Source organism: Suricata suricatta, chromosome 7, assembly GCF_006229205.1.
Source record: "Suricata suricatta isolate VVHF042 chromosome 7, meerkat_22Aug2017_6uvM2_HiC, whole genome shotgun sequence".
NCBI classification, from domain to species: domain Eukaryota; kingdom Metazoa; phylum Chordata; class Mammalia; order Carnivora; family Herpestidae; genus Suricata; species Suricata suricatta.
The window spans coordinates 3,121,358-3,144,422 of record NC_043706.1 but is presented as its reverse complement, the minus strand read 5'-3'; the positions used below and the strand labels follow the sequence as shown (position 1 = coordinate 3,144,422).

Below are 23,065 nucleotides of genomic sequence, written 5' to 3'. Positions count from 1 at the left end.
TGCTCGAGTACCTGACGGCCGAGATCCTGGAGCTGGCGGGCAACGCGGCCCGCGACAACAAGAAGACGCGCATCATCCCGCGCCACCTGCAGCTGGCCATCCGCAACGACGAGGAGCTCAACAAGCTGCTGGGCCGCGTCACCATCGCGCAGGGCGGCGTGCTGCCCAACATCCAGGCCGTGCTGCTGCCCAAGAAGACTGAGAGCCACCACAAGGCCAAGTGAGGAGGAAGTTTGCAAACCACTTTAGAAAAAAAGGCTCTTTTCAGAGCCACTTACGTTGTCAAGAAAGGGAGCTGGTACATGGTCTGCTAGATTTCCTACTTTACGGGGGGACTATACTGTAAAGCCTATTTCAGAGATAGAGGATCAATCCTACCAGTAGTACTACATCTAGTCTGACCTATAGGAAAGACAACTTGAAGATTGGCAGCGGGTAGAGAGTTCGGGACAGGCTTGTACAGAAGGTTCAGATGTAGACGGGCAAATTCCCAAACCCATTTTAATTACGATATCCGTTACTAGTTTTAGGTGGCCAAAAGTACGGGATGAAGGGACTACTTTCTAGCTGTTTAAGTATACTGAAGAATCCTTGAAAAGGACAGCCTAATTTAAGTGATCTAACAATTTTCAGCAGTTTGGAATTTTTAGCGTTCGTTCCTCTTTAGGATTTTATTCCAGATGGATTTACAGTTGATTTCACTGTTTAAAAATAGGCAGAATTCACAGAATCCATTTGGTAAGTCCTTGGTTCTATTTCTTTGGAATACATGTGTTCATTTAATTCACTCTACTAGTAGCTCAGGACCCAAAAGTGGATGCAACCTAGAAAATCTGTTTTCATGGAAATCACTCCGGTAAGAAACACAAATACAGAAACATACAGAGGTTAAGTGATAAATATCTTCTGCAGAAAATAGAGCAGCTATACAGCATAATTTCATTAAAGGATAAAGTGTAGATAACTCAAAGGTGTTACCTTCTGAGACCTATGTGAATCTAAAAAAGACGAACCATGCAGAAATATTAGGGGAAGGGAATTAATTACCAACGGAGGGAACTGAAAATGCAGAGGCCTTAAGACAGAAAAAGTGGGGGTGCCTGGGTGGCTCAGTTGGTTAAGCGCCCAACTTTGGCCCAGGTCATGATCTCATGGTTTGTGGGCTCTGTGCAGACAGATCAGAGCCTGGAGCCTGTTTACGATTCTGTGTCTCCCTCTCTCTCTGCCCCTCCCCCATTCATGCTCTCTTTCGTTCTGTATCAATAATAAATGAAGATTAAAATTAAAAAGTGTGGCATTATTTAGGAACAGCCAGCAGACCCAGAAGACGATGAACAATGATATGAAAGCAAGGGGTTGGGGGCCTGATGTAGGACTTTGCAGAGTGTACATTACTGTGGGTGACTAATCCAGAGCAATAGCAATCTTGATCTCTGAGGGAATAAATTTGCTAATACAAATCAGCTACTTCTCAAAATCTGTGGACTCCAACCCACTTAAAAACAAGATATTATAAAAGTAGAATTAACTATCATATGGTTCATAGTGATGTAAGCACCATTTATAATTCAATATACATACATTTATTTGCTACTGAGTGGAAGGAAGAAATTTTGCTCTGTCCAAATTTTTTCTAGCCGGACTAAGAATTAAATCGACAGGAGACAGATTAAGAGGAGGAAAACAAAGTTTTGTTATGTGCATGGGGAGGCTCAGTAATGACATTGGCACTCGAACAAACTACAAGACTGACGGTTTTCCTACATTTTAGACAGACGACAAAAAAAAGGATTTGACAGGATAAAGAAAACAGATGTTTGGGAATCTTAATTAGTAAGGAATTCTAAGTAAAAGTTGGGCTGAGGTAGTAGTTGAGTAAAAGACAGAACAAGGCTTGTTACTCTAGATTTACTTTCTCTGGTGATAAGTGGTCATTTACTTCTTAGTCCTGGGAGGCAACCTTGCATATGGGAGATGTTCCCTGCTTCCAGGGGGACAGAACACAGGGTGATGTCTTTGCACCTGCTCTTTCCTAAGAAGCTTCAATTCAAAATCATCAATATGCCATTGAGGTCCATTTATCTTCCTTTCTTCCCGGCTTCTTTCCCTCCCATTGCCTCCCACTGGCCAAAACTACCCAGAACCCGGCTAGCAAAGGAATCAAGAAATATAATGTATAGTCTTCTAATCTTCAGGGTACAAAGAAAAGCATGAGGTGGGGACAGAGAGACCGCAGACACACACTCATAAAGCAAAAGGTTCACCGTGTATGACACTCTCTACCTTCACGATTTGTTTTCTGCTTTGTGATTTCTTTCTCATATAGTCTAATCACAAGGGATTGTTTACTGCTTCTAAAATCGGTGATGGTTCTTCCTGCCTCAGGACCTTTGCATTTGCTGTTTTCAAGGCCCAGAGTGTTTGTCCTGATGGTCCCTTTTTGCATAACCTCCCATTATATTGTATGATTTTCTTTCATTTTTCATAAAAATGCACCTCTCTGGTGAGGTATTCCCTGAATCCTAATCCACATTATGCCTTCTGACAGCCCCTCACTGTTACTAGACCAGATTCTTAAACTCCTTATCAATGTCCATATTTTACAAACACCTATCTTATTTGTATTTGTGTTTAATGTCTGCAAACTCCACCAGCATGGAAGCTATAAGAGGGCAGTATGGTAGCTAGTGTTCCACCAAGGAAAGGACACTCAGATTGAATACTCTGCAGATAGCTTCACTGGCCATGCATAAAGCGGGGAGCAAGGTGTCAAGAAGCCACAAGAGACAAAGCAGCTCCCCAAGCTAATCCAGGTAGGCCCTCTCTCCCTGCCCCACCCCCACTCCCAAAGGGCAATGGCAGAAAAGGGGTTCTGGAGACAAAGGGAGCTCCTTCTCCTCTAAGCTGCTTTTACTTTCCATTGGCTAAACCGAGCCAGAAGCCAGACAGCAGGGGCTGAATTCCTGCGGAGGTCCGCCTCCCAGCGGTTTATCTGAACCGGTCAGAGTGACTCTGGCCCAGCCCACCCCTTTGTTCTCTCGCACTCATTCTTCTCCTTCCTCACATGAAAAATCTGTATTTCCAACACAGGACGTGGGACCTGGCAGCCAGCTCGCTGGAGGGTTTCAGTTTCCACAGGGCCCCTCCTTAACCTTAACACGTTAGCACCTTCCTAGTGTTGGGATAACAAGTGAGAAATAATCCGCTGAGACAATACGAAGGTACGAAGGACTCTGGTTGTGATCCAGAGGCTTAAGTTAGCCATCTCGCTTCCTTCTAAAAGCGCTTATCACCCTGACCTCTGTCAGCACCTTAGCCACATTCTTCCTGGCGGTAAAATGCATGCCTTTATCCCATGGGGTCCCTGGTAGTCTTTTTTTTTTTTTTTTTAATCACTCCGCCACAATGGTTTTGGTGCCCAGGGCTGGTGGCAAACAATGCTTACAAAGCTACTCTCTGTTCCAGGGGTATCTTTACAGCCCCCATTGGATATCAGAAACCCAGTTACTTCCTGGAACTTGGGATGAATCATCCCAGTGAGAAGGGGAACCCTTTTCTCTGCCTATTGGTTCAGTGGCATGAAGAGAGGAAAATGCGCGGAAGCCCTTGTCAGCCTTTAAATTAATCAAAATTGATTAATCAATTAATTTGAAAACTGACAATGCTCTCTCCTGGAAACATTGCTCTATTGGGCAGGAAGACCTTCAGTCCCTCGGAGCTCAAGTTCACGGGGGTGGGTAGGATACAATATTCTCCTAATGGATTACTGGGTGTAGTAATGAGAAGAGTCGTTCTCACCTTGACCCCTGGGCTCCCAGATTCCTGTATTCCGAATAGAGAGAAGATGGCTTTATGTGCTGCCCACTGGTTTAAGGCCTGGTTTAAGGAACATCCTGTAGGGCAAAAACGTGAAGATTCTCATCTTTCAGTTAGCGGCATAATGAGCTTCCAGAAGGCCGCGTCACAATTCCATCAAGCCGCTAGCTTCTGGGTGATGCGTGCATCGTATGACCGGTGAATGCCACGGGTACAAGGCTGTTGCTTCAAAGTCTGTGCCCGACTTAGAGGCACTGTTTGGAGTTCCATATGATGGGAAGGGCATCCTCCAGATCCAGGGATGGCGGGAGAAGCTGAAACTTACAGACAAGGAAAGCAAGTTCAGGCCCCAAATAGGTGTCTACCCTGTAAGGAAAAAGTAATGCTTCCTCCATGAAAGAAAGATACAGTATAATCAACTCACTAACTTAGTGGCCGGCTGAGGGAGCCAGAAAATGATCCGAGAGAGCGGCTCAGCAGCGCCCTCTGCCGTTGGCAAGCGGGACGCTCCGCCGTGATGTGGCCCAATCAGGTGGGGGTTAGGGAGCCCAGGATATGAACCTGTCCGTAGGCCCTATCCCCAACCCGATGAACTACTTTGTACAGGGAAAATTTTGCATTCACTGTTTGGTTGGCGAAAGAGGTCAACTGATGCCCCCAGATAGGTCACCATTTCCACCTGATCATTCACAGCCGTCTGGCAATCACTTTGGGGTGACTCCAATACATTTGGATGTACCACCCAGTGCTCTGCTGACAGGATCTCCCTTATCCTTGGGCTGAGTTGTAACTTACAATGCAGAGCCATCCAATTGTACCGGTGCTAGGATGCTCTGCAAAGCCAATCAAAACAGGCCATGATTGTCATCCCTGCTGTTAACTGGTCTGGGAATTTACCAGGACGTTATTAAAGGAGGCTGAGGGCGAGGCAGCCAAGCAGTAGGAACAGATACCACATGCACTCCCGTGCTAGTCTTATCTATAGAATTTCACTTTGAAATAAAATGCTACTGTGAGTATCTTTTCGTATAATTCAGTAGATCATAGAATACCTGCGGAATATCCATGCACACGTATTTACTCTGTGTCCCACCGTCGCGCGTTCAGTAACTACAATGGCTCAGTAGGTGTCAGAGGCTACTTTTCCAATAAAGAATAGTTGTCATTAGAAGAAGACATGGATGTCGTACTCTTCATGAGATCTGCAAGTCTCTTAGAGAATCCGCGTGTGCCACGGATAACCTGCACCGGGGGGAACGTGTTGCGTGGAGAGGGGAGGTCAGGAAAAGCTTCCCAGACGACGTGAAGCTACCAAATCTAACCCTCTGAAGAGCAGGCGCTGGGCGGGGGGCAGGGCAGCCCGCCAGGGGGCAGGGCCTTCCCGAGGAGCTTCCGGTCCACGCTTGCAGGCGCTGTCCCGTCCGGGCTCTGGCAGCCTGGTAGCAGGAGGAAGAGGCCCCAACGAGGCCGGAACACCCCCCGCCCACGAGCAGCGCGGGGCGCGGGCCCAGGCCGGCCGCTGCACCCTCCCCTCCCCCCACCCCCCTCCCCGGCCCCCTGGCCTCCTGCAGGTGCACAGAGTGGCACCCAGCCGGGCGCTCCGCGGACCCCGGACCCGGACTGCGCGCCGGGCCCCGAGGATTCTGGCCGGTTCGGCCACAAAGAGGCCCCAGGAAGCTTCTTTTGGAAGCAGCACGTCTCCAGCCTGCGGCCACAGAGCAGAGGACCACGCGTTGTAAAACTCGGGCAGAGACCCGCGTGGGCTGGGACGTGGGAGTGGTGGGTTCTCGAGCGTTCCCGCCCCCGGCGAGGGGCCATCAGGGTCGCCCAAGTCCACGCCGTGGAACTTAATGTTCCTCCCCTTCGGTTTGCTAGCCAGAAGCACAGTATCGGGGCGGGGAGGACGGGACAGCCATCGGGTGAGCACCCAGTGCAGCTCCTTCAGACGACACAGGTAGGCGTTGCTGAGAAAGGAGGAAGGCGAGGCTGGGAGCGGGCGGCCCCCGGTGGCGCGCCGTGATCGTATAGTGGTGAGTACTCTGCGTTGTGGCCGCAGCAACCTCGGTTCGAATCCGAGTCACGGCAGGAGTGTGGGGTCGCCACCCGCAGGCCTCTGCGTTTTTCAACACGTCCAAGCCCTCCGTCTTTTTTCTCTCTCTAGTGCTTTTCTCCCCAACCACGCCCAAGTCCCGTGGCCCGGTGGGCACTGGCTGGAAGTCCCAAGAAGAAACTGAAATGGCTAAAATACAGAGAAACCCTTCCCTGTTAAACACGAGGAAATGACTGTCCAAACGCAGACCCAGGCTCATGGTGACCATCGTCCCTTGCGCACAAAGGCCTGATGAAGAGTCCCGCCGGCTGGGTATGGTCGCTGGGCCAGTGCTGAAAAACTGTGACCTTCTGATTTCTGGAGAAAATTGGAGGAAATTTCGGGGGGCGGGAGGTGGAATATGGCTCAGAAGAATAACCGCCAGCTCTAGACTCTTCTGTTTCTAGAGTGACCTAGAAAGAGGCAGGTGGACAGGTCGGCGGGTGTGGGGGAGCTGAGCTGACCTGGGAGGCGGCTGGAAGGAGACCCCCCAGGCCCCCAAGAACTGCCAGGAGCTCAACACCCCACCAAGGGCATCTCCTCTCTCCTGGGCCTTGCGGATTTTGAACGCTCAAAAAATACTCTTTTCTGTCTATTTTGTCATACTTTTTAGCAGCGCCTAGCAATTTCAGCATGAAGATCTTCATTTCCAAAGTTTTCCCTTCTTAGGCTTCATGGCCCCCATTCTTTCCCCAACTGTCTAAGTGATATAGGTTCTGACGCTCGAAGCCACGAGGCTTCAGAGACATTGTCACTGAGCTGAAGGGGCTTGTACTGCCGGGGTCACCCCGCGGGCACCCCAGGGGCTTGCCCGCACTCGTACCTGTCACCCAGGGTCACCTGGACCACGTCTACTCGTTTTTTCTTTTACGGGTGTTGCTTCCACTTAGCTTTACATGGACAAGGACCCGGTTCAAGTGCGTATTTTATGTGGGCGAGGACGGGAGGAGGGGTCAAGGGCGTAATTTACATGGACAGGAATGGGGGTCAAGGGCGTATCTTACATGGGCGTATTTTCATGGGTGAGGACCGTGGTCAAATGCATATTTTATGTGGGTGAGGACGGGAGGGGGGGGGGTCAAGGGCATATTTCATGTGGATGGGGATGGGGATCCAAATGCGTATTTCACATGGGCGAGGACAGGGGTCAAGTGCGTTTTGATCCAGAAGGATCAGCTCACCTGTCAATACCTTTGCCGCCTGTGAATGAGACTCTGATTCAGAACAGATACTAACACCTTGGTCTGGAAGTTCTCTGGACCACATTTCCTTCAGCTCCTAGTGGCAGGAGGAGAAGGTCATGGGCCATGGCCCAGTGACCACCTCTTAGTAGGAGAGCCGTGTCCTCAGCTTGGCCCTGAACTCTCTTGTAGCGTCAGGCGGTGGGGGTGGGGGTGGGGGAGAAGACCTACTCTCCGTGGCCAAAAGGCCCAGAGCGCGCTCCAGGTACCATTCGGTTACCTGGTCCCAAGGGTGTGTTTATATTAGACGTGTCTGGTGCTCTGGCCCGCGGCTCTGTTGTGTGACTTTGTGCATCAGTAGCAAATCCGGTCAAACTGAGGGGGGGTGGGGTTAGGTGATAAAACTTTGCACTGTCCAGGGTCCTTTCATGAATGCGGGGGTGTCGGTCTGGGAGGGGCCTCCACACGGTCCAGCCGCGTCTGCAGGGGGGAAGCTCCCCTCCGAGAGGGCACTCAGGATCTGGCTTTCAAATTTCTCTGTGCCTCGTGTCCTCATCTCACAACGTTAATGAATGAGAATTACCACTTCCTGTGACGGTTCCGAAGATTGAAGGGCATGAGAGGCAAGGTGCCGCTAGCTTAGCGAGGTATGAACCCCAACACGATCAAAGGAGCCATCTTTGTTCTTGGTAAATAACCCACGCCGCTACTTACACGGAGGAAGGACTTGGCACAGAACTACGGGGCTGGTGCCAAACTCCTCATCATTGTAAGGCGACTGCGTGTTGTCTGTTTGATGGTGAGAAGCCGATCCGAGCCACACAGGAGGGCTCTTTGTCCATCCTCAGGATTAAGGTTTATTTCAAGATTTCTGCTAGGCTGTTTGTAAAGCTGCCCATGGCCAAAATGTTTGCCATAACAGGTTGTAAGTTTGGGAAAGCACACAGGGAGGTCATGGGGGAGGCAGATCAGAGGAGGAATGGCCACAAGTCAGGGCACAGCCCCGCCTCACAAAGAACCCGGCGAGAAAGCTGCCGCACACGCAGGCCCAGGCCTGGGGAGCAGCACGGTGGTGGGGGGCTCCCGGCTCACCCCCCCGGAGAAGCCAGAGGCTGCCTCCACTTGGTGACTGAATGAGACCTCCCAAGGCCCTGCTCTGGAGGCCTGGCCTCTGGCCTTCAGTCTTTCCTCTAAATGTGAGGCCCAGGGCAGGACAGTCGGCTCCGGACAGACGCTGGAAGGGGAGAGGGTGGGCAGCGAGCCCTAAGCTGAGTGGAACAGGTCAGAGCAGTCTCCATGGCCAGAGAGACCTCCACTCGCTGGGATCTGCTTCCCAGCTCTTGGTGGACCTTGGCTGGGACAGAACTGTTAGCAATTCTCCAGCCGCAGCTAAGATGTCTATAATCTTTGCTTTTCGTGTTTCAGCCTGTGATCCGCCTATAATGAATTTCGGTGTATATTTTAAGGTGTGGATTTTTTCCCCCGAGTATGTATAATTGAGTCAGCAAGACTTAATGAGTAGCGGACATCGCCCTTCCGACCTGCCCTCTGCCCACGTCAGATGTGGGTTCATTATTTGCCTCGAGATTGTATCACCCACTCTGTTCTGTTGGCTTCTTTCTAGATCTCTGCAAAAATACCATGCGTATCAACTGCTATCCTTTACACCTAATATTTACAAGAGAAAGCCATTCTACCATCTTTATCTTCTTTTTGAAAATGATTTAGCTTGAACATCTGGGTGGTTTAGTCGGTTGAGCGACTGAGCAATCAACTCTTGATTTCAGCTCAGATCTTCCAGTTGGTGAGATCGAGCCCCGAGTCTGGCTCTGCACTGACCCACTGACCGTGCAGAGCAGGCTGGGATTCTCGCTTTCCCTCTCTTTGCCCCTCCCCTGTCTCGCGTCCAAAATAAATAAGTACACATTTTAGAAAATAATTTAGCTAGCTAAATCTCTCCAGTTCTTCCAAGTATTAGAATCTGTTGGAATTCTGATTGAACTCTCATTTCATATATATTATAATTTAAAGGGACTTTGTATTTTTCTTTTATAAAGCTTTTGCTGCCCTGAATAGTGTTTCTCTGCATTTACTTAAGTCATTTCTGATATCTTTCCGTAATATTGGATGACTCTTCCTGTGTAAACATTATACATAATCTGTCAGAGTAATTCTTAGGTATAATATTTCAGGCCTCATTTTCTGTGTGTGTCTGAATTAAAATTACAAACAGCAACTGGCAAGTGTACTAAACCCGGGTACTGATTTTAAACATTTTTCGATTCTCTGTTTTCTCTGTGGATATCATATCATCAGCCACTCATGCTTCCTTAGTTACTCCTTTTCAATCCTGCTATACTGCTTTCCAATTTTAAATCGGCCTAACAGACAATGATTGCTCCTCCCACACGCAGTGAGGGGTCTTATTGAAATCTTGTGGGAGTGTCTATCCTCACCCCAGTTCCTCTCAGCTTTGCACCTCCTTGAAGAATCCCTCCCTGCCCTTCCTGACCTCTCACAACCCTGCCCCCTCTCGCCTCACATTTGCCACTCGTACTTTCTCTGTCCCCAGTCTCCCTGTTCCTCAACTTACATTTTCATTTTTGCATAGACCCTGAGGAAGGCAGCACTAAAGGTAAATTTCACAGGGCAAAGTACATTTGAAAACGTCTCTCACACTCATCCTTGATGGATACTTGGGTTTCAGTGGACTCTAGGTTGGACTTGGTCTTCTCTGAAATTGGAAGCCATCGCTTCATTTTCTTCGAGCTTCTGGCCTCGATCTCGCAAAGTCAGCTTTTCTGTCAAGGGATTCACTTTGTGACTTCTTCTCCCCCCCCCCCCCCAGAATATACTGCTCTTTTCTGTTTCCTCAATAGTCAAGCATCAGAATATTTTTATTTTTACTGAATACCCAGCGACCCCTGACCACCTGGAATTGTTCTGTGTACGGGTGTTATATGTACCTGATTTTTTGAGGTTTGTCTTCCTTGTGCTCTCCCCATTATTTCTAGGAGGAGTACTGTTTAGATTTTGCACATACTAGTCTCTTCCTCTACCATCGTTTTTTCTCTCTCCTTCAGCACTCGGTTTTTGCTTGATCGTCCAGGACACCACCACACTTTATGATCTGCTTATTGAATTCTTCATGTCTGTTAATGTTTCTTTCACAGAAGCCTCCTCCCCCGCGTGGCCGTGTCTGTTTCGGTGTTCGGTGCCGTCTCCCACCTCTCTGGGCACGCCCCGTTTATTCTCGGCATGGTTCTTTCTTTAATAGCCTTGATCCCTCAAGCGTTCCCCCCCCCCCCCCCCCCCCCCCGTCTTTTATTACCTTTCTGTACTGGAGTCTTCAAATACGTAACAATGCTGACTTTTCTATTCCTAGTCAGGAGCAGGGCACTGGCCGGGGCACGGTCAACTCCGGGGTCTGCGGCGGCAGCGGACTGGAGCCGGCCCGGGAGGCCCGGGGAGGTCGGGGTCCCTGGTTTGCAGCGCTCCGGACGAGAGGCGGGTCGGCTCGGCCCGGAGGCCCAGGCTGCGCACAGCGGACCTGAAGCCCTCGCCCAGGTTTGCGGTTTTAGGAATCCTCGCACATCGGGAGCTCGGTGTTTTGGGGGAGAAACCTCAGGTTTCCCGGACGCCCGTTCCTTTTAGCCTCTGACGGTGGCTGGACGTGGCAGGAACGAGACTTTCGGAGTCCGCCTGACCCGCTCCCCGCGCCTGCAGCTGGGCGCCGCATGAAGGGGAATCTCCCAAGCAGCCCGCAGTTCTGGTTTTCCACCAGCGCTCTCGAAGCCGAACTTAAAAAAAAATTAAATTAAATTAAATATAAAAAAACGCTAAGAATAAAGCCAAAAGGAAGTCCGCTCCCATCGTCGAGCATACGTGAAAAGAAGCGCCACTCGAAGTGGTTCCACTGGGGATCGAACCCAGGACCTTCTGCGTGTAAAGCAGACGTGATAACCACTACACTATGGAACCACCAGCTGACAGGGGCTTGCCTGTCTCTCCATATGAAGGGCGCTGGGCGAACACGTCGAAAGAAACCCGCTCTCCATCGTCCTGTTGAAAGCTGAGCGAGCCCGTCCGCTCCTTCGGCCTCGCGGCCCCGCGCTGCGCGCCCCCAACCCCGCGCGTCTCGCTCGCGCACCGGGCTCGGCATTTCCTCGAGCGGAGTCATCTGCGAACACTCGAGAAAAACTTATGGGAAACAGCCTTCTTGCTCGCTGCCCGCTCGGGGCGCTTCTGGGCTCCTCCAGACCCATCCCCTTGTTGCAGGCCGCGTTGTCTGCGGCAGCCCCTGCGTGCTCGCCGCTTCCCCTGAACTTTCCAGCTAACGCCGGGGACTCAGTGACTGTCCCGTCGTCCCCGGGGAACGACGGACCAGATTAGCAGCACTGCCCTGACCTGCCTTTCCTGCCCCCGGCTCAGAGCGGCCCGCCGGGATTGCTGCTAACTCTGGGCTGGGCAACTTATGCACCAGGACGGGAGACAAAGGTTCTCAGTTACAGGGGGTCAGAGCACGCCCCCCAAATATGCGTCTCTGGCATGTTGATTATTCTGAGTTAAAGGCGCTGGAAACACAGGAGGTGAAGGGACCACACTCACTTTCCTTTCCCTTCCCGAGAGCAGGCGGAGGTTCCCGTGTGAGCGGCCCCTCCCTGGGCCAGGAGGACGGTCCCTTATCACCGGAGAGGGGCTTCCAGGCCCTGAGAGATCTGTACCAACTCTGGTTACGGGAGCCCCCGAGTTCCCGCTCGACGGTCCCGGTGAACCGCCCCAGCCACACCCCTTGGTCCTGCCAGGCCTTCACTTTGGGCCTGGCGGTGAGCCGCGGCTCTGAGTGCTTGTCTGAACTTCGTGTGCGGCCCCCAACCACGTAAAAACTGCTTCACGACTTTTGCGTTTTTCTATTAATCTGTTTTCTATCAGTTTCATTTGTAGGCCCAGGCAGAAACCGTAAAAGCTTAGAAGAGGCATCTTACCTCCCTTCCACACCCCTTCTCTGTCTCTCCCTTCCTCTGACACCGTACAGGTCTGGCAATCTCCTGCCAACTCCGGGCCCCACGCTCCGGAGCCTTAGTGAACGTCCAGTCATGGGTGAAGTTCGGCCACCAGGCCAGGATGTGGTCTGTGGAAAATGTCATCCTGGGTGTCCCTTTGTGTTGCCCACACTCTTCTCAGTTTTCATTTCTGCTTAGAGTCAATCAACAGTAGACCTTGACACCGATGGACTTGGGACGCTTGTGCCAAAGCCATGGTGGGCGAGGGCGGGGCACAGATTCCACCACGCCCCCTTTCACACTGCCTGGTGGGATGTCTGCCCCCAGCTCTTGCCATCGGGCGCAGGATCACAGGAGACAAAAATAATCAAATAGCCTGAGAACAAAAACAGAAACTCCTAGGTTTTCTGGAACCAGTAAGAGGAGTTTCCAGTTGGGATTGAAAAGGACCCATTAGAAGACATGATTCTGAGCCACAAGCAAGGGCTGGCCCCACGCAAACTTGAAGTTCAGAACTTGACCCACTCCTCTGTCACAGCGATGGGAATCGGCATCCTCCTCCTTTCTCTTACAAGAACCAAAACCTTGTGTACAGTTTAGGGAGCCCACGACTGCCCTCAGAAGTCTATGAAACATGGGGCCAGGCTTACAAGAATATAAACAAAAACCAAATCTTTGCAAAGTTATCTGATGGCAAATTCGTAAAACACAATTCAAACAAGTGTTTTATTAAAAGATGCTCTTTACAGGGGGCCCTGGGTGGCCCAACTGGTTAAGCACCTCACTCAGGTCCATGATCTCATGGTTTGTGGGATCAAGCCCCGCATCGGGCTAGTAGCACAGCGCCTGCTTGGGATTCTTTCTCTCTCTTTCAAAATAAATAAACAAAACTACAAAATAAAATACATTCTTTCCATGCTATGACTTGGGCCGGGGTTAGAGACATTGCTGGCTTCCCCCGACCTTGTGCACATATGTTCTAACAGGAGAAGCATACAGTTGTATTAAATGCATAATTACATACAAATGTGATAAAGGAAACGCAGGACACTACATGAGCAAGTGCACGTCTCAACACCCTTACCAAACCAAAACTCCAGGAACTGGGAGACACAATTCCGACGGATTGTCATATAAAAACCAATACATTTACCTAGGAAACTCGATGGATCGACAACTCACGTGTAAAAAAGAAAATGTACACATCTTTTGTTTCTTAGGAGAACATTTTTTAACTGAGTAACAGAGTAAGGCCCTTTAAGCATAACCTCAAAAATGCAAACTGTGGGGTGGGGGAAAGATACATCCTTAACAAAACCAACAGTCTGCCATTGGGTTCCTCCACCAGCAGGTCAGCAGGTGACGCAACGGCGGACAATACTGTCAGATCCAAGCTCACGGCAGCTTCATAACCTCGGTACGCGGCGCAGCCCTCACATCGGCATGAAAGACCATCAGCCTCAGTAAGAAGTAATGCCAATGGCCAACAAACATATAAACAAATGCTCAACATCTTTAGGAAACATGAAGGCAAATTTGAAAACAACAACAATGAGATCCTTCGCTCTACACATACTGGATTACAAGTAGAAAGCAGAGTCGTGCTGATCATAGAGACCAGGGAAGGGCAGAGCGGTGGGGTGTGGACTGGGGAATAGACGACTTAGCCATTCCGCTCAGACGTGCGCATCCCGGCGAAATCTTCCAACACGTACGTAAAGAGGGTGAGTGAAAAGCCGGTACTAGCTGGAATCGGGGGGTGAGGGGGGGCAGTGGAGGCAACCGAGTGAGACCCGGACGGAAGAGAGGGAACAGCAGGCGCGCTCGCTATGGGAATTTATACAGCACCGGAGGCCATGATTTCATGTGTGCAGGACAACTTTGATGGATCTAAAGTCATAACGAGTTTTTAAAAATATAATTTATTGTCAAATTGGCTTACATAGTCATAATCCTTTTAAAAGGCATGAAATGGATAATATACCATTTATGTAAATGCATAATATGTGTGACAAAATGTCAGCTCTGCAAAAAATACAGATCAAGATGCTGCGCCATAAACAAATGAGCTTATGTAAGGAGAGGAACAGCAGCAGGACGCGGGGACACAGGGAAAGCATCATCTCCGAGTGTTACAGGAAAAGGCAAACTAGGTCAGGTACAGGCTGGACTGGCTGGGGAGAGCCGGGGGCGGGGGCGGGTCCAGAGGGAAGCAGGGACAGAGACCCGTCCGTCTCAAGATCTCCAAAGTGATGTCTCACCCCTGCAGAGTCTCGGCCTTCGTGGCCGCCCCGTGATGCGTGTGTCCTCGTCACTCAGGACGCACGAGGCGGGCACCTAAATGTCTCCGGGTGACCATCCATCTGCTCTCCACGCTAAGCTGCCGCGGCCCCCTCTGCTTTCGCCCATGGGTCCAGACCTTGTCAGGGGACAGGTCGTGTGGCTCTAAGGTCTCCTGCCCTGTGCCAAGCCCAGATCCCACAGCACCCATGGGGTTACCTGTCACGCTGGACCCCAATATTCTCCTCTGTATCCCTGCCTCAGTTTTTCTGTCTTGACAAAGACAGAGATCAACTCAGTTTTAACCCAGTGGATCGATCACTGAACAGAACAAGACTGCACTAGAAGTAAAGTTTCTTCCTGCAGAACTCCACACCGAGCAACAAATATGTTGGGGTCCAGACTGTCTTTGAAAGAGAGGGCCTGACAGCGCCTGGCTGGGGGAGGGGGGCGGGGGGCGGGGAGGGGAGTGGGGAGGGGGTGGGGCAAATTGTTTGAACTTGCTTTCTTTACCCCCCTCTAGGATACAAATTCTGTAAGAAAAAAATTTTTACTATTTTTTTTTTCACTGTTCTATCCCCAACACCCAGGAAAGTACCCGACTGGCTAGTAACTCCACATTGCATACAAAAGGAGTTAAAGGCCAAATAAAAATAAAATGTGTTGCAATAACCAACACGTCCTCTAGATGGCGACAGTCACCAGGAAATAGAAATTTAACCCATTTTTTTTTTTTTTTAATTTGAAAATTTTTAAACCTTCCCTGCATAGAAGAATGCATTTTCTTCAAATGTTAAAGTTTCTGTTTCCGTACAAGCTCAGAAACACAGATATCTTCTCTTTGTCACAAAATCAAGTCACTAAAATTTGCAGAAAATGGTATAAATATGATATAACTGAACAGAAACTCAAAAAGGGGCTCCGTGGCTTAGCTGGTCAAAGCGCCTGTCTAGTAAACAGGAGATCCTGGGTTCGAATCCCAGCGGGGCCTTCACTGTTTGGTTTTCTATTTTCAAGAGTGTAAGTTGCCCCTAAATATGTAGGGCATGCGTTCGAGAGTTTGCATAGCAGGTAAAGCCTGCGCTCCATTGTTATTTGAGGCAAAGAGAATCTCTTACCAGGTAATTGCGTCCCATCACGAGGGACTGGGATGCAGGGAAAATGAGTCAGGTTTCTGTAGCTGATAGAAAGTGACGGGTTTGCTGGTGACAGGTAAGACTGGGTTAAGAACTGAGTGACGGGGATCCTGCAGCAGAGACGGAAAGCAGGGACTCACGCTGTGACTTGGAGGTTCCGTCGAGGATCTCTGAGCCTGACTGTCGGAGTGTGGCTGTCCCTGTCAGGCAGGGTGCGCCATGGCGTCCGGCTGGAGTCAGACTCCCAGGTTGTTTTTTGAGAACAAGTAAGAGAAGACAGGCCAGACTCAGACTCTGGCCACTGAGGTTTTGTGCGGGCCCAGGAGGTGCCACAGTTGTGCATCAGATGAGCTCTCGGGCAGGGGGGAGGCTGGAGCTCAGGGGGGGGAGAGACCACAGACAGACCAGCGCTTTCCTGAATCTGTGCAGCCCCGGCCTACGCACTGCGCTTTTCCATTTTATGTAAAGACATCTGGAAGGTTCTGAGTGGGGTTCACCTAGCGCAAGAGGCCTGGCAGGGTGCCCGAAATCTGGTTCACACCCGCAGCAAACCTGAGCCCATTTTTTTCCATAGCAGTTCCCCTCTCTCAACCTCCAAAGGAACGTGGACAAGAAAGACCCCGAGGTGGTGGGTTAGGCCACCCCCAAATATGCTGCCTGGGCACAAGGATTATTGTGAGCTGAAGGCAAGAGAGAAGACTTAGGACAGAAGTTTACCAAGAGGCCCCTTCTCGCCCCCCTGCCAAGAAAGACAGAGGTTCACCCCCAGACAGCCTTAGGCCCCAACAGCCCAGAAATCCAACAACAAACTTGACTGACTGGCCTGCTCTCTGCCCTTGGCTGGACACGCGTTCCTCTGTGCCGTGATTTCACCACAAATCTGTCGTTCTTTGCTGGAGACGCCGTCCAAGCTGGACTTCCCAGCACGGCGACAGCCACTCATTTCCCCCGGCCCCCCCCCCACACCTGGGCCAACGTGTCCACAGACTCCGGTCGGCCTTTCTCCTCTCACGCGCTCATTACCGGGTCTCAGTGAAGACCTCAGAAAGGCAGAGGGGAAGCATCTTTCCTCCGCTCCGTCCCAAGCCTCAAGTACCTTTAATTGTGCAGGATCCTCTGCTTGGAACCTAAGCGAGTGAAGGCCGAAAACACCTTGGGAACGTGTGCATCACGCAGCCCAGTGCGATTCCTGCCGGTTCCCTTCCAGAAACTCCGGGAGGAGCAGGCGTGCCACCAGGTACCTGTCAGGAAGCGGCCCGGACAACACTTGTGTGAAACAGGAAGTAGAACTCACAAACCAAGGGCCAAACTCGGCCCGCGGACCGCTGCCCGAGCCCCACACTCACTCCAGATTTCCGGCCTCCTCCGCCATCACGGTGTCCGCCCGGCGGCCTCGCGGCCTGGCTGAGGGGCAAGGAAACGGGACCCTCTCTCCTCTCTCTTTTGCCAAATTTAAGAAAGAAGGAGGAAGGAAGTCAGGAGCAATGACAGAACATGACACAGAGACGGTGTCAGCATTTCAAGCTCTGCAAGATAACAGATTCAGTGAAGGGTTTTTTTGGAGGACGGACAGGAAAGCTCCTTAGAAAGATAACAATTAGAACAAATCCAAGAAAGCAAGACAGATCGGAATAAACAAGTAAAAAGGCTTCAGACAAACGGAAACACATTTGAAAATAAGAGTATCTGACAGTTTACAAGCAGCGGCCTCGGTTTTTAAACAGTTTGTGAATCAAATCCTGAAATACGGCTCTTGATCTGCTTGCGCCTTCCTTTACCGGTTTATTCACACTCGGGAGTGGGCAGACATGTCTCACCCCGAGGATCCATCGCAAGAGCATCCTGCTCCTTGTCTTATTCTTTAGTGTTCCAGAAGGTTCCGCCGCGAGTGAGGTCAGAAGCCTGAGCCTGAGGGCCCTTCATGCTGGAAAGCTGCGGTTGGAAAACATTGTAAACAACTGAAGTTAAACATTGCCAACAATTGAAGTTAAAGTATCCAAAATCCAAACTTGGAGTGTCTGTTCCATTATCAACACTTCGGACATTCCGCTTTATTTATTTTTAATGTTTATTTATTTTTGAGAGACAGAGTGCGAGCAGGGGAGGGGCAGAGAGAGGGGGAAACACAGACTCTGAAGCAGGCTAAAGGCTGTCAGCCAGAGCCCAATAGGGCTCGAACTCATGAACCACAAGATCACGACCTGAGCCGAAGTCGACCACGTAACCAACTGAGCGCCCAGGGTGTGGAAAAACATGAGGAAGGGCGAAATTCAAAAATTAATTTTATTTAACTTCATGTATAATACCTGAGTTTGAAAAGCCATTAAATGTATTAAAATCTGGGAAGGCCTGCTTCACTTTGATCTGTTTGTCTCAGTTGGTCCGAGGGTTGTGGGTTATCGGTAAGTTGATCTGTTTGTCTGTTTGGCTCACTGCTTGTCGCCTTTACTCATCACGTGACCCCCTGCGTCATCTTCTCCAATAGCAAATATCCGGTCTTTAGCAGAATAACCTTTTCTAGTTTATGCCGATTGTGTCTTTACTGAAGAAAACAAAGGTTTCTTACGCAGGAATGAGCAAAAGTCCTTTACAGTCATGTTGCCTTCTGTGCTTAGTTTTAGATGTTTTGTTGTGACTATTTTCTCCAGCAATCATGATCCAATTCCTCTAAGTGTTCACATGTCCTGAGAGCTTTTTAATTTTTACCTTCCCTAAGGTAAATCCTAAATGTCGAATGAAGCTGTCAGGGTACCTACCCCACCTGGCTCCACCTACAGCCACTGCGGAGACTTCCCGGCAGGTGCCTGGAGAGTCCTAACGGTTTGTTCTTTCCCCCTTTGCAAAAAGTGGGAAGCTGAGGAGAAGCGGGCTGTTTGATGTTATTACTGAAATGCTGCACGGGAAGAGCTGACAATTGGGGGGAGGGAGGGGGAGGGGAGGGGGACGAGGAGGAGGAAGGCTCAGTCTTCCCTAAGTCACATCTGCACGGGTGAAATCTGACTGTAAGTATTTCAGAAATTGCACACCGAATGGGAAGTTCCTGGAGACTGTCTACACCCTCACTGTCCATGACATGCTTCTACCAACACACATGGTGCTGGTGCTGTTCGCCTGCCATTAGACAACCACGGGAGAGTGTAATCGGGCCTGATTTTAGCTATTTCTTTAAATGTTAACTTGGTGTCAACCTCACGGTTTTAATTTGAATCTAGCATCTCCTGGACTTCTGAGTTTCAAATGGGGGTTTACATCACTTACCTCTGGAGTCTTATTATATATAAACGTGTAGAACTTACTCCAGTCTTACCAAAATCCTGTTTCCTATTGCTGATAGATTCTTACGATGTGATTTGTGTATTTGAGGCGTATTGTACCTCAGGATTATCATACATCTGCTTCAAGACTTTTTCTCTGTGGAAATTATGTTCATCCACTTCTCTAAATCAGATGCAGTGTTTTCAATGTGATGAGTCATTATGTCTGCAGCTACTTCATCTAAAACATATTTTGGATGGCCTCGGTCGTCCTGCTTCGCAGATCACAGAAACAACTAAAACTCCTTAGTGGTATTACCCTTGTTATGAATTTTCACATCTTTTGCTTTTGAAAATCATAATAAGTTAGGGCACCTGGGCGGCTCAGTTGGTTTGGTGGCCAACTTCAGCTCGGGTCATGATCTCACGGTTTGTAGGTTCGAGCCCTGTGTTGGGTTCTGGGCTGACAGCTCAGAGCCCGGAACCTGCTTCAGATTCTGTGTCTGTCTCTCTGCCTCTCCCCTTCTCATACTCTGTTCTCTCTGTCTCAAAAATAAATACTATAATTTTTTTTAATCATAATAAACTAATTACAACCCCCTTAAGCCTTCTGGCATCTTTACATAGTTATCTTGCTTGACCTCACATCCCTGATAGCACTTGCAATCGGCCACAGCCCAGAGAGCTTTACCTTCAACACAGGACAGGCGTTTCAGAGCCCTCAGAGCCCCCGGGAGATGCTGCCAACAGCGACACTTGCTTCCAGACTCCTGACGGCCTGGCTGCAACGTCACCACCACAACCATCCTACCGAGCCTGGGTTTCCAGAACTCTGCCCCAGAAGCACACGAGTTCCTGAACCTGTGTCGGGGCGATGGAATGACTCTGCCCACAGGGAGATGCGTCCTTATCAACAGAAGAGAGAGAACACGTTCTGCTAAGCGTTAACATGTCTGCGTGCATAGATGGCAGCACAAAGTGACGGCAAAACTATGACAATCTCACTCGTCGTTTACAGCAAAGCTGAAGAAAGAACAGTAACTTCTGTGGCCTTCCTGGAGAGGCGAGCGGCCGCCCCCCAGGACAGTGTCCTGGAAATGTTGGGAGACACCCGGAGCCCCTCCTGGAGGTGCACCATTACCACGGAGAGGCCCTCTGGCCCGCAGCCTTGGAAACACTCTGCACTGTAAACACTGCGACTGGACGTAGTCCATGAAGCTATTTCTCTCTCCAAAGATTCCAGTAAGAATCAGATTCACTAGCTGTCCCAAGAAACACTGCCCCCGGGGGTGGGGCAGAGAAGGGCTTTTCTCCTATAGAAACTGAAAACCATTTTCATTGACCCGGGTGCCTGTTACCTCGAGATCTAGTGGAACAGGAATTACATAGGACTAACTGCAGGCTGACTGCTAGTTTTGCCTGGAACCGTTCGAAAGCTGCTCCATGGTCCACCTTCTAGATCCACAAAGAAGCCCTTTCTCTTCCCTCTTAAGGATCCATGCCGTGAGTTGTAACAATTTAGTAGACTTCACTTTTGTGAACTGAAACCGTTGAAAATACCTTATTGTCTAACAACATGCTCATTCTTATATCTGACTCATCGTTTTACCTTTTTCTGAAAATCACCTTTGATTTCTATACATGATTTCCTTTGATCAACCCTGTGCTTTGGTGCTCCTACTTCGGCACTATTTGAAATACCTGACGGTTTCACACAGAGAGTGTTTATTCACATTATCACAGAAAATCGAAGCTGTCTTCTCCCTGCTCTCTCTGCAGCCCTGCTTGCATACCTCCTGCGTCAGGGGAGAAACGGATTGGAAAGTTATTCAACTTCCGGCTAGCTGGACCAAGTCAGCTGAAAATGGGCTCTGTGTCTGCTTCGTCTAGACCAGTGACTAGGCCATGTGACGCTCTGCCGTGCTGCTAGTAGACACTCCAAGATACAGCAAGTGGACAAAAGCAGTTGCAAAACCGTGCACACAACGGGCCCCCTCATGTCGCCTGGAGGGAAAATGCATATTCATATTTACAGCTATACACATGAAGAGACTCGGGGAGAATACCGGAGACAGTGAGCACAGCACTTCCAGAGGGGACAGTAGTGACAGGTGGCAGAGGGAGGGGCAGTTCCGGAGAAGGAGTCGGCGTAGTTACTGACCACTGAAGGTATTACCTTATTGAGCCAAGCAGAAACCAGGAGGCTCCTCAGGCTCGCAGGAAGGGGTAGAGGGGCCGGGCTCCGCGCTGTGGGCGCGGGGCTGAGACCTCCGTCCCCTCGCAGGCTGCAGGCCAGCGCAGGTCCGCAGGTCCGCGACCGCTGGTGGGCGGCCTCCTTCCTTCTCCAGGTCAGCATCGGCCTGGGTGTCCTTGTACTTCAGATCTGTGGGTGCAGTATTTAATATACAATGAATACTGAATATTCTTTATTAGCTTTTTAAAATAGGGTTTGCAGCCTTTAACTTTGAGCCTGTCACTGTGCTTGACTTAGAGGATGCAGCACTGACCACACAGACGAAGCCCTGCTTTCTGGGCTGCATTGAGCATCTCCTACGTCCCCGGCCCCACGCTCGAGGCACCACTTAAGTTACTATTTAATTTAATCGGTATGGCTAATGTCACTTTCGTGGTTGCGCCGTACTCAGAAGCAGGGGGAAGCGCGGAGCACGGGGGCAGCTGGCGGATCAGAGCGAGCCACGAGGAGCAGCAGCAGGTGGGAGGAAATCCGGGAAAGGATGTGGCGGGCGCTAGGACCCGGGGCAGGACCTACGAAGAGGACGAGGCCGGCGCTAGGACCCGGGGCGGCCCGAGGCTTCCCACGCGCCTGCTGAGCGTGCGCGGCCAGGACGTGGGCTCCGGTTATTTCCGGGCCCGGGGCACCCCCCCCCCCCGGGCTTCCACCTGCCGGGAGGCGGAGCGAGCACCCGCAGGAGTCCGGACTGCCGCGGGGCAGGCTCTCCCCAGGGGCGCAGGCCCTCTGACAGTGCCTACCGCCCCCCGCCACGAGTCCCCTGCCTCCGTTTCCTTTACAAGCCCTTCCGTCCGAACTCTAGGACGCCATTGCTTCTTTCACAAAAGCAAGGCTTCCAAAAGCACCGCTCGGCAGTGGTGACGTGGGACTCTGTAACCGGGTGGAAGGCTGCAGATTCCGCGTGACGGGGTGGTTGCAAAAGGAAAAGCAGTGCTCCCTGTGGCCCGTACGGGGATCGAACCCGCGACCTTGGCGTTATTAGCACCACGCTCTAACCAACTGAGCTAACCGGCCCGGCTTGGAGTAGCCACTTTACTTACCCATATTGAAGTGATAACGAACCAAGGGCGACGAGCACCTTTCCCACTGTAAAGAAAGGGAAAAGAGACGTCCCAGGGCCGACACAGCTGAGCTGGGTTTCTTCCCGGGAGAACTCAGTCCGTCCCAAACTGCAGAAGCACACAGACGGCGCCGAGCGGGGCTTCCTCTGTCCTACCCAGCCCGGGAGGGGCCGCAGCTCAGCGCACACTCCCGGCCCCCGGGGACGGTTGGAGCAGGTCGGCTCCGCCCAGATCCTGGGGGTCCGGGACTCCGCACGCCGCGCTGCCCGGCCCCGAGTCTGGAGCTGCAGTGCGGCTTCGGGGCCGCGTGGTGGCGCCCGAGAGCTGCGCTGGCGTCGGCGGGAAGGAAGGCCTGTGGGTCCCGCCCCTCTCCAGAGCCTCTGACCCTTCTCCTTCCCCCGAGAAATCAGACACCCCAAATCCATGACAAAAGAAGTCGAGACCTGGGCGAGTTCACAGTTTGGGCTGTTATCTGGGCCTGAGAGAGGGTCTACTCCGAGAAGGGAGGCGGGAAACTTTTGTCCCCCCGGAGCGCGCGTCCCTCAGCGCGGCCGGACCCACCTGCCGGCAGGTGTCAGGGAGCCGCGCAGCCGCAGACCCACCCTCCGCTGGTCCTCCTTCCTCGGTTGGACCCTAAGCCCTCCCATTTCTCTTCTTACTACTCGTTCTTGCTTCTTAAAGTTCATTGACCCACTTTATACACACATGTATCTGATTACTCCAAAGGCACTTTTTTTTCTATTTGAGAAAGGAAAGCTGTATCTTTCAACAAGGCGGATCAACTATTTATTTACATTCCATCATGCAATTTATAAATTGTGGTTTTAATTTAAAAATAAAAGCTGTAAGACCATGTTCCTTTGGCGCATTTCTTTAACTTTGAGTCCGCGTCCTCCACCCGAACTAGGAAGTTGCCTTCATTTGCTTTGTCCTGTAGTAAAAATTCAGTGGGAGTTGAATTGAAATACCAGGACTTTCTGCTCTCCGTGGTCCC

At 50.8% G+C, this 23,065-nt stretch overlaps 1 protein-coding gene, 2 long non-coding RNA genes and 4 other non-coding genes across 8 annotated transcripts; 4 read left to right on the top strand and 3 right to left on the bottom strand.

The window, feature by feature from the left end:
* Positions 1-2: 2 nt before the first annotated feature.
* LOC115296504 (histone H2A type 1-H-like) lies at positions 3-224 on the top strand (the record flags this gene model as incomplete). Its single annotated transcript, XM_029944960.1, has 1 exon — positions 3-224. A coding segment is annotated over one exon (222 nt), but the record flags the coding sequence as incomplete, so codon positions are not given.
* Positions 225-5,408: 5,184 nt separating this feature from the next.
* Positions 5,409-6,498, top strand: LOC115296211. Its single transcript, XR_003910777.1, has 2 exons — positions 5,409-5,846; positions 5,978-6,498. It is a non-coding gene; the product is annotated as an uncharacterized LOC115296211 (long non-coding RNA).
* TRNAH-GUG lies at positions 5,830-5,901 on the top strand. Its single transcript has one exon. It is a non-coding gene; the product is annotated as a tRNA-His (tRNA).
* A 4,496-nt stretch (positions 6,499-10,994) lies between the features above and the next one.
* Positions 10,995-11,067, bottom strand: TRNAV-UAC. Its single transcript has one exon. It is a non-coding gene; the product is annotated as a tRNA-Val (tRNA).
* Positions 11,068-15,093: 4,026 nt separating this feature from the next.
* LOC115296206 lies at positions 15,094-22,433 on the bottom strand. Of its 2 annotated transcripts, XR_003910772.1 has the most exons (4): positions 22,051-22,433; positions 20,936-21,142; positions 19,451-19,665; positions 15,094-17,437 (listed from the first exon to the last, which is right to left on the bottom strand). It is a non-coding gene; the product is annotated as an uncharacterized LOC115296206 (long non-coding RNA). The 2 variants fall into 2 exon arrangements; XR_003910773.1 differs by lacking the exon at positions 19,451-19,665.
* TRNAT-AGU lies at positions 15,287-15,360 on the top strand. The gene has a single exon. It is a non-coding gene; the product is annotated as a tRNA-Thr (tRNA).
* Positions 21,951-22,024, bottom strand: TRNAI-AAU. The gene has a single exon. It is a non-coding gene; the product is annotated as a tRNA-Ile (tRNA).
* Positions 22,434-23,065: the final 632 nt, after the last annotated feature.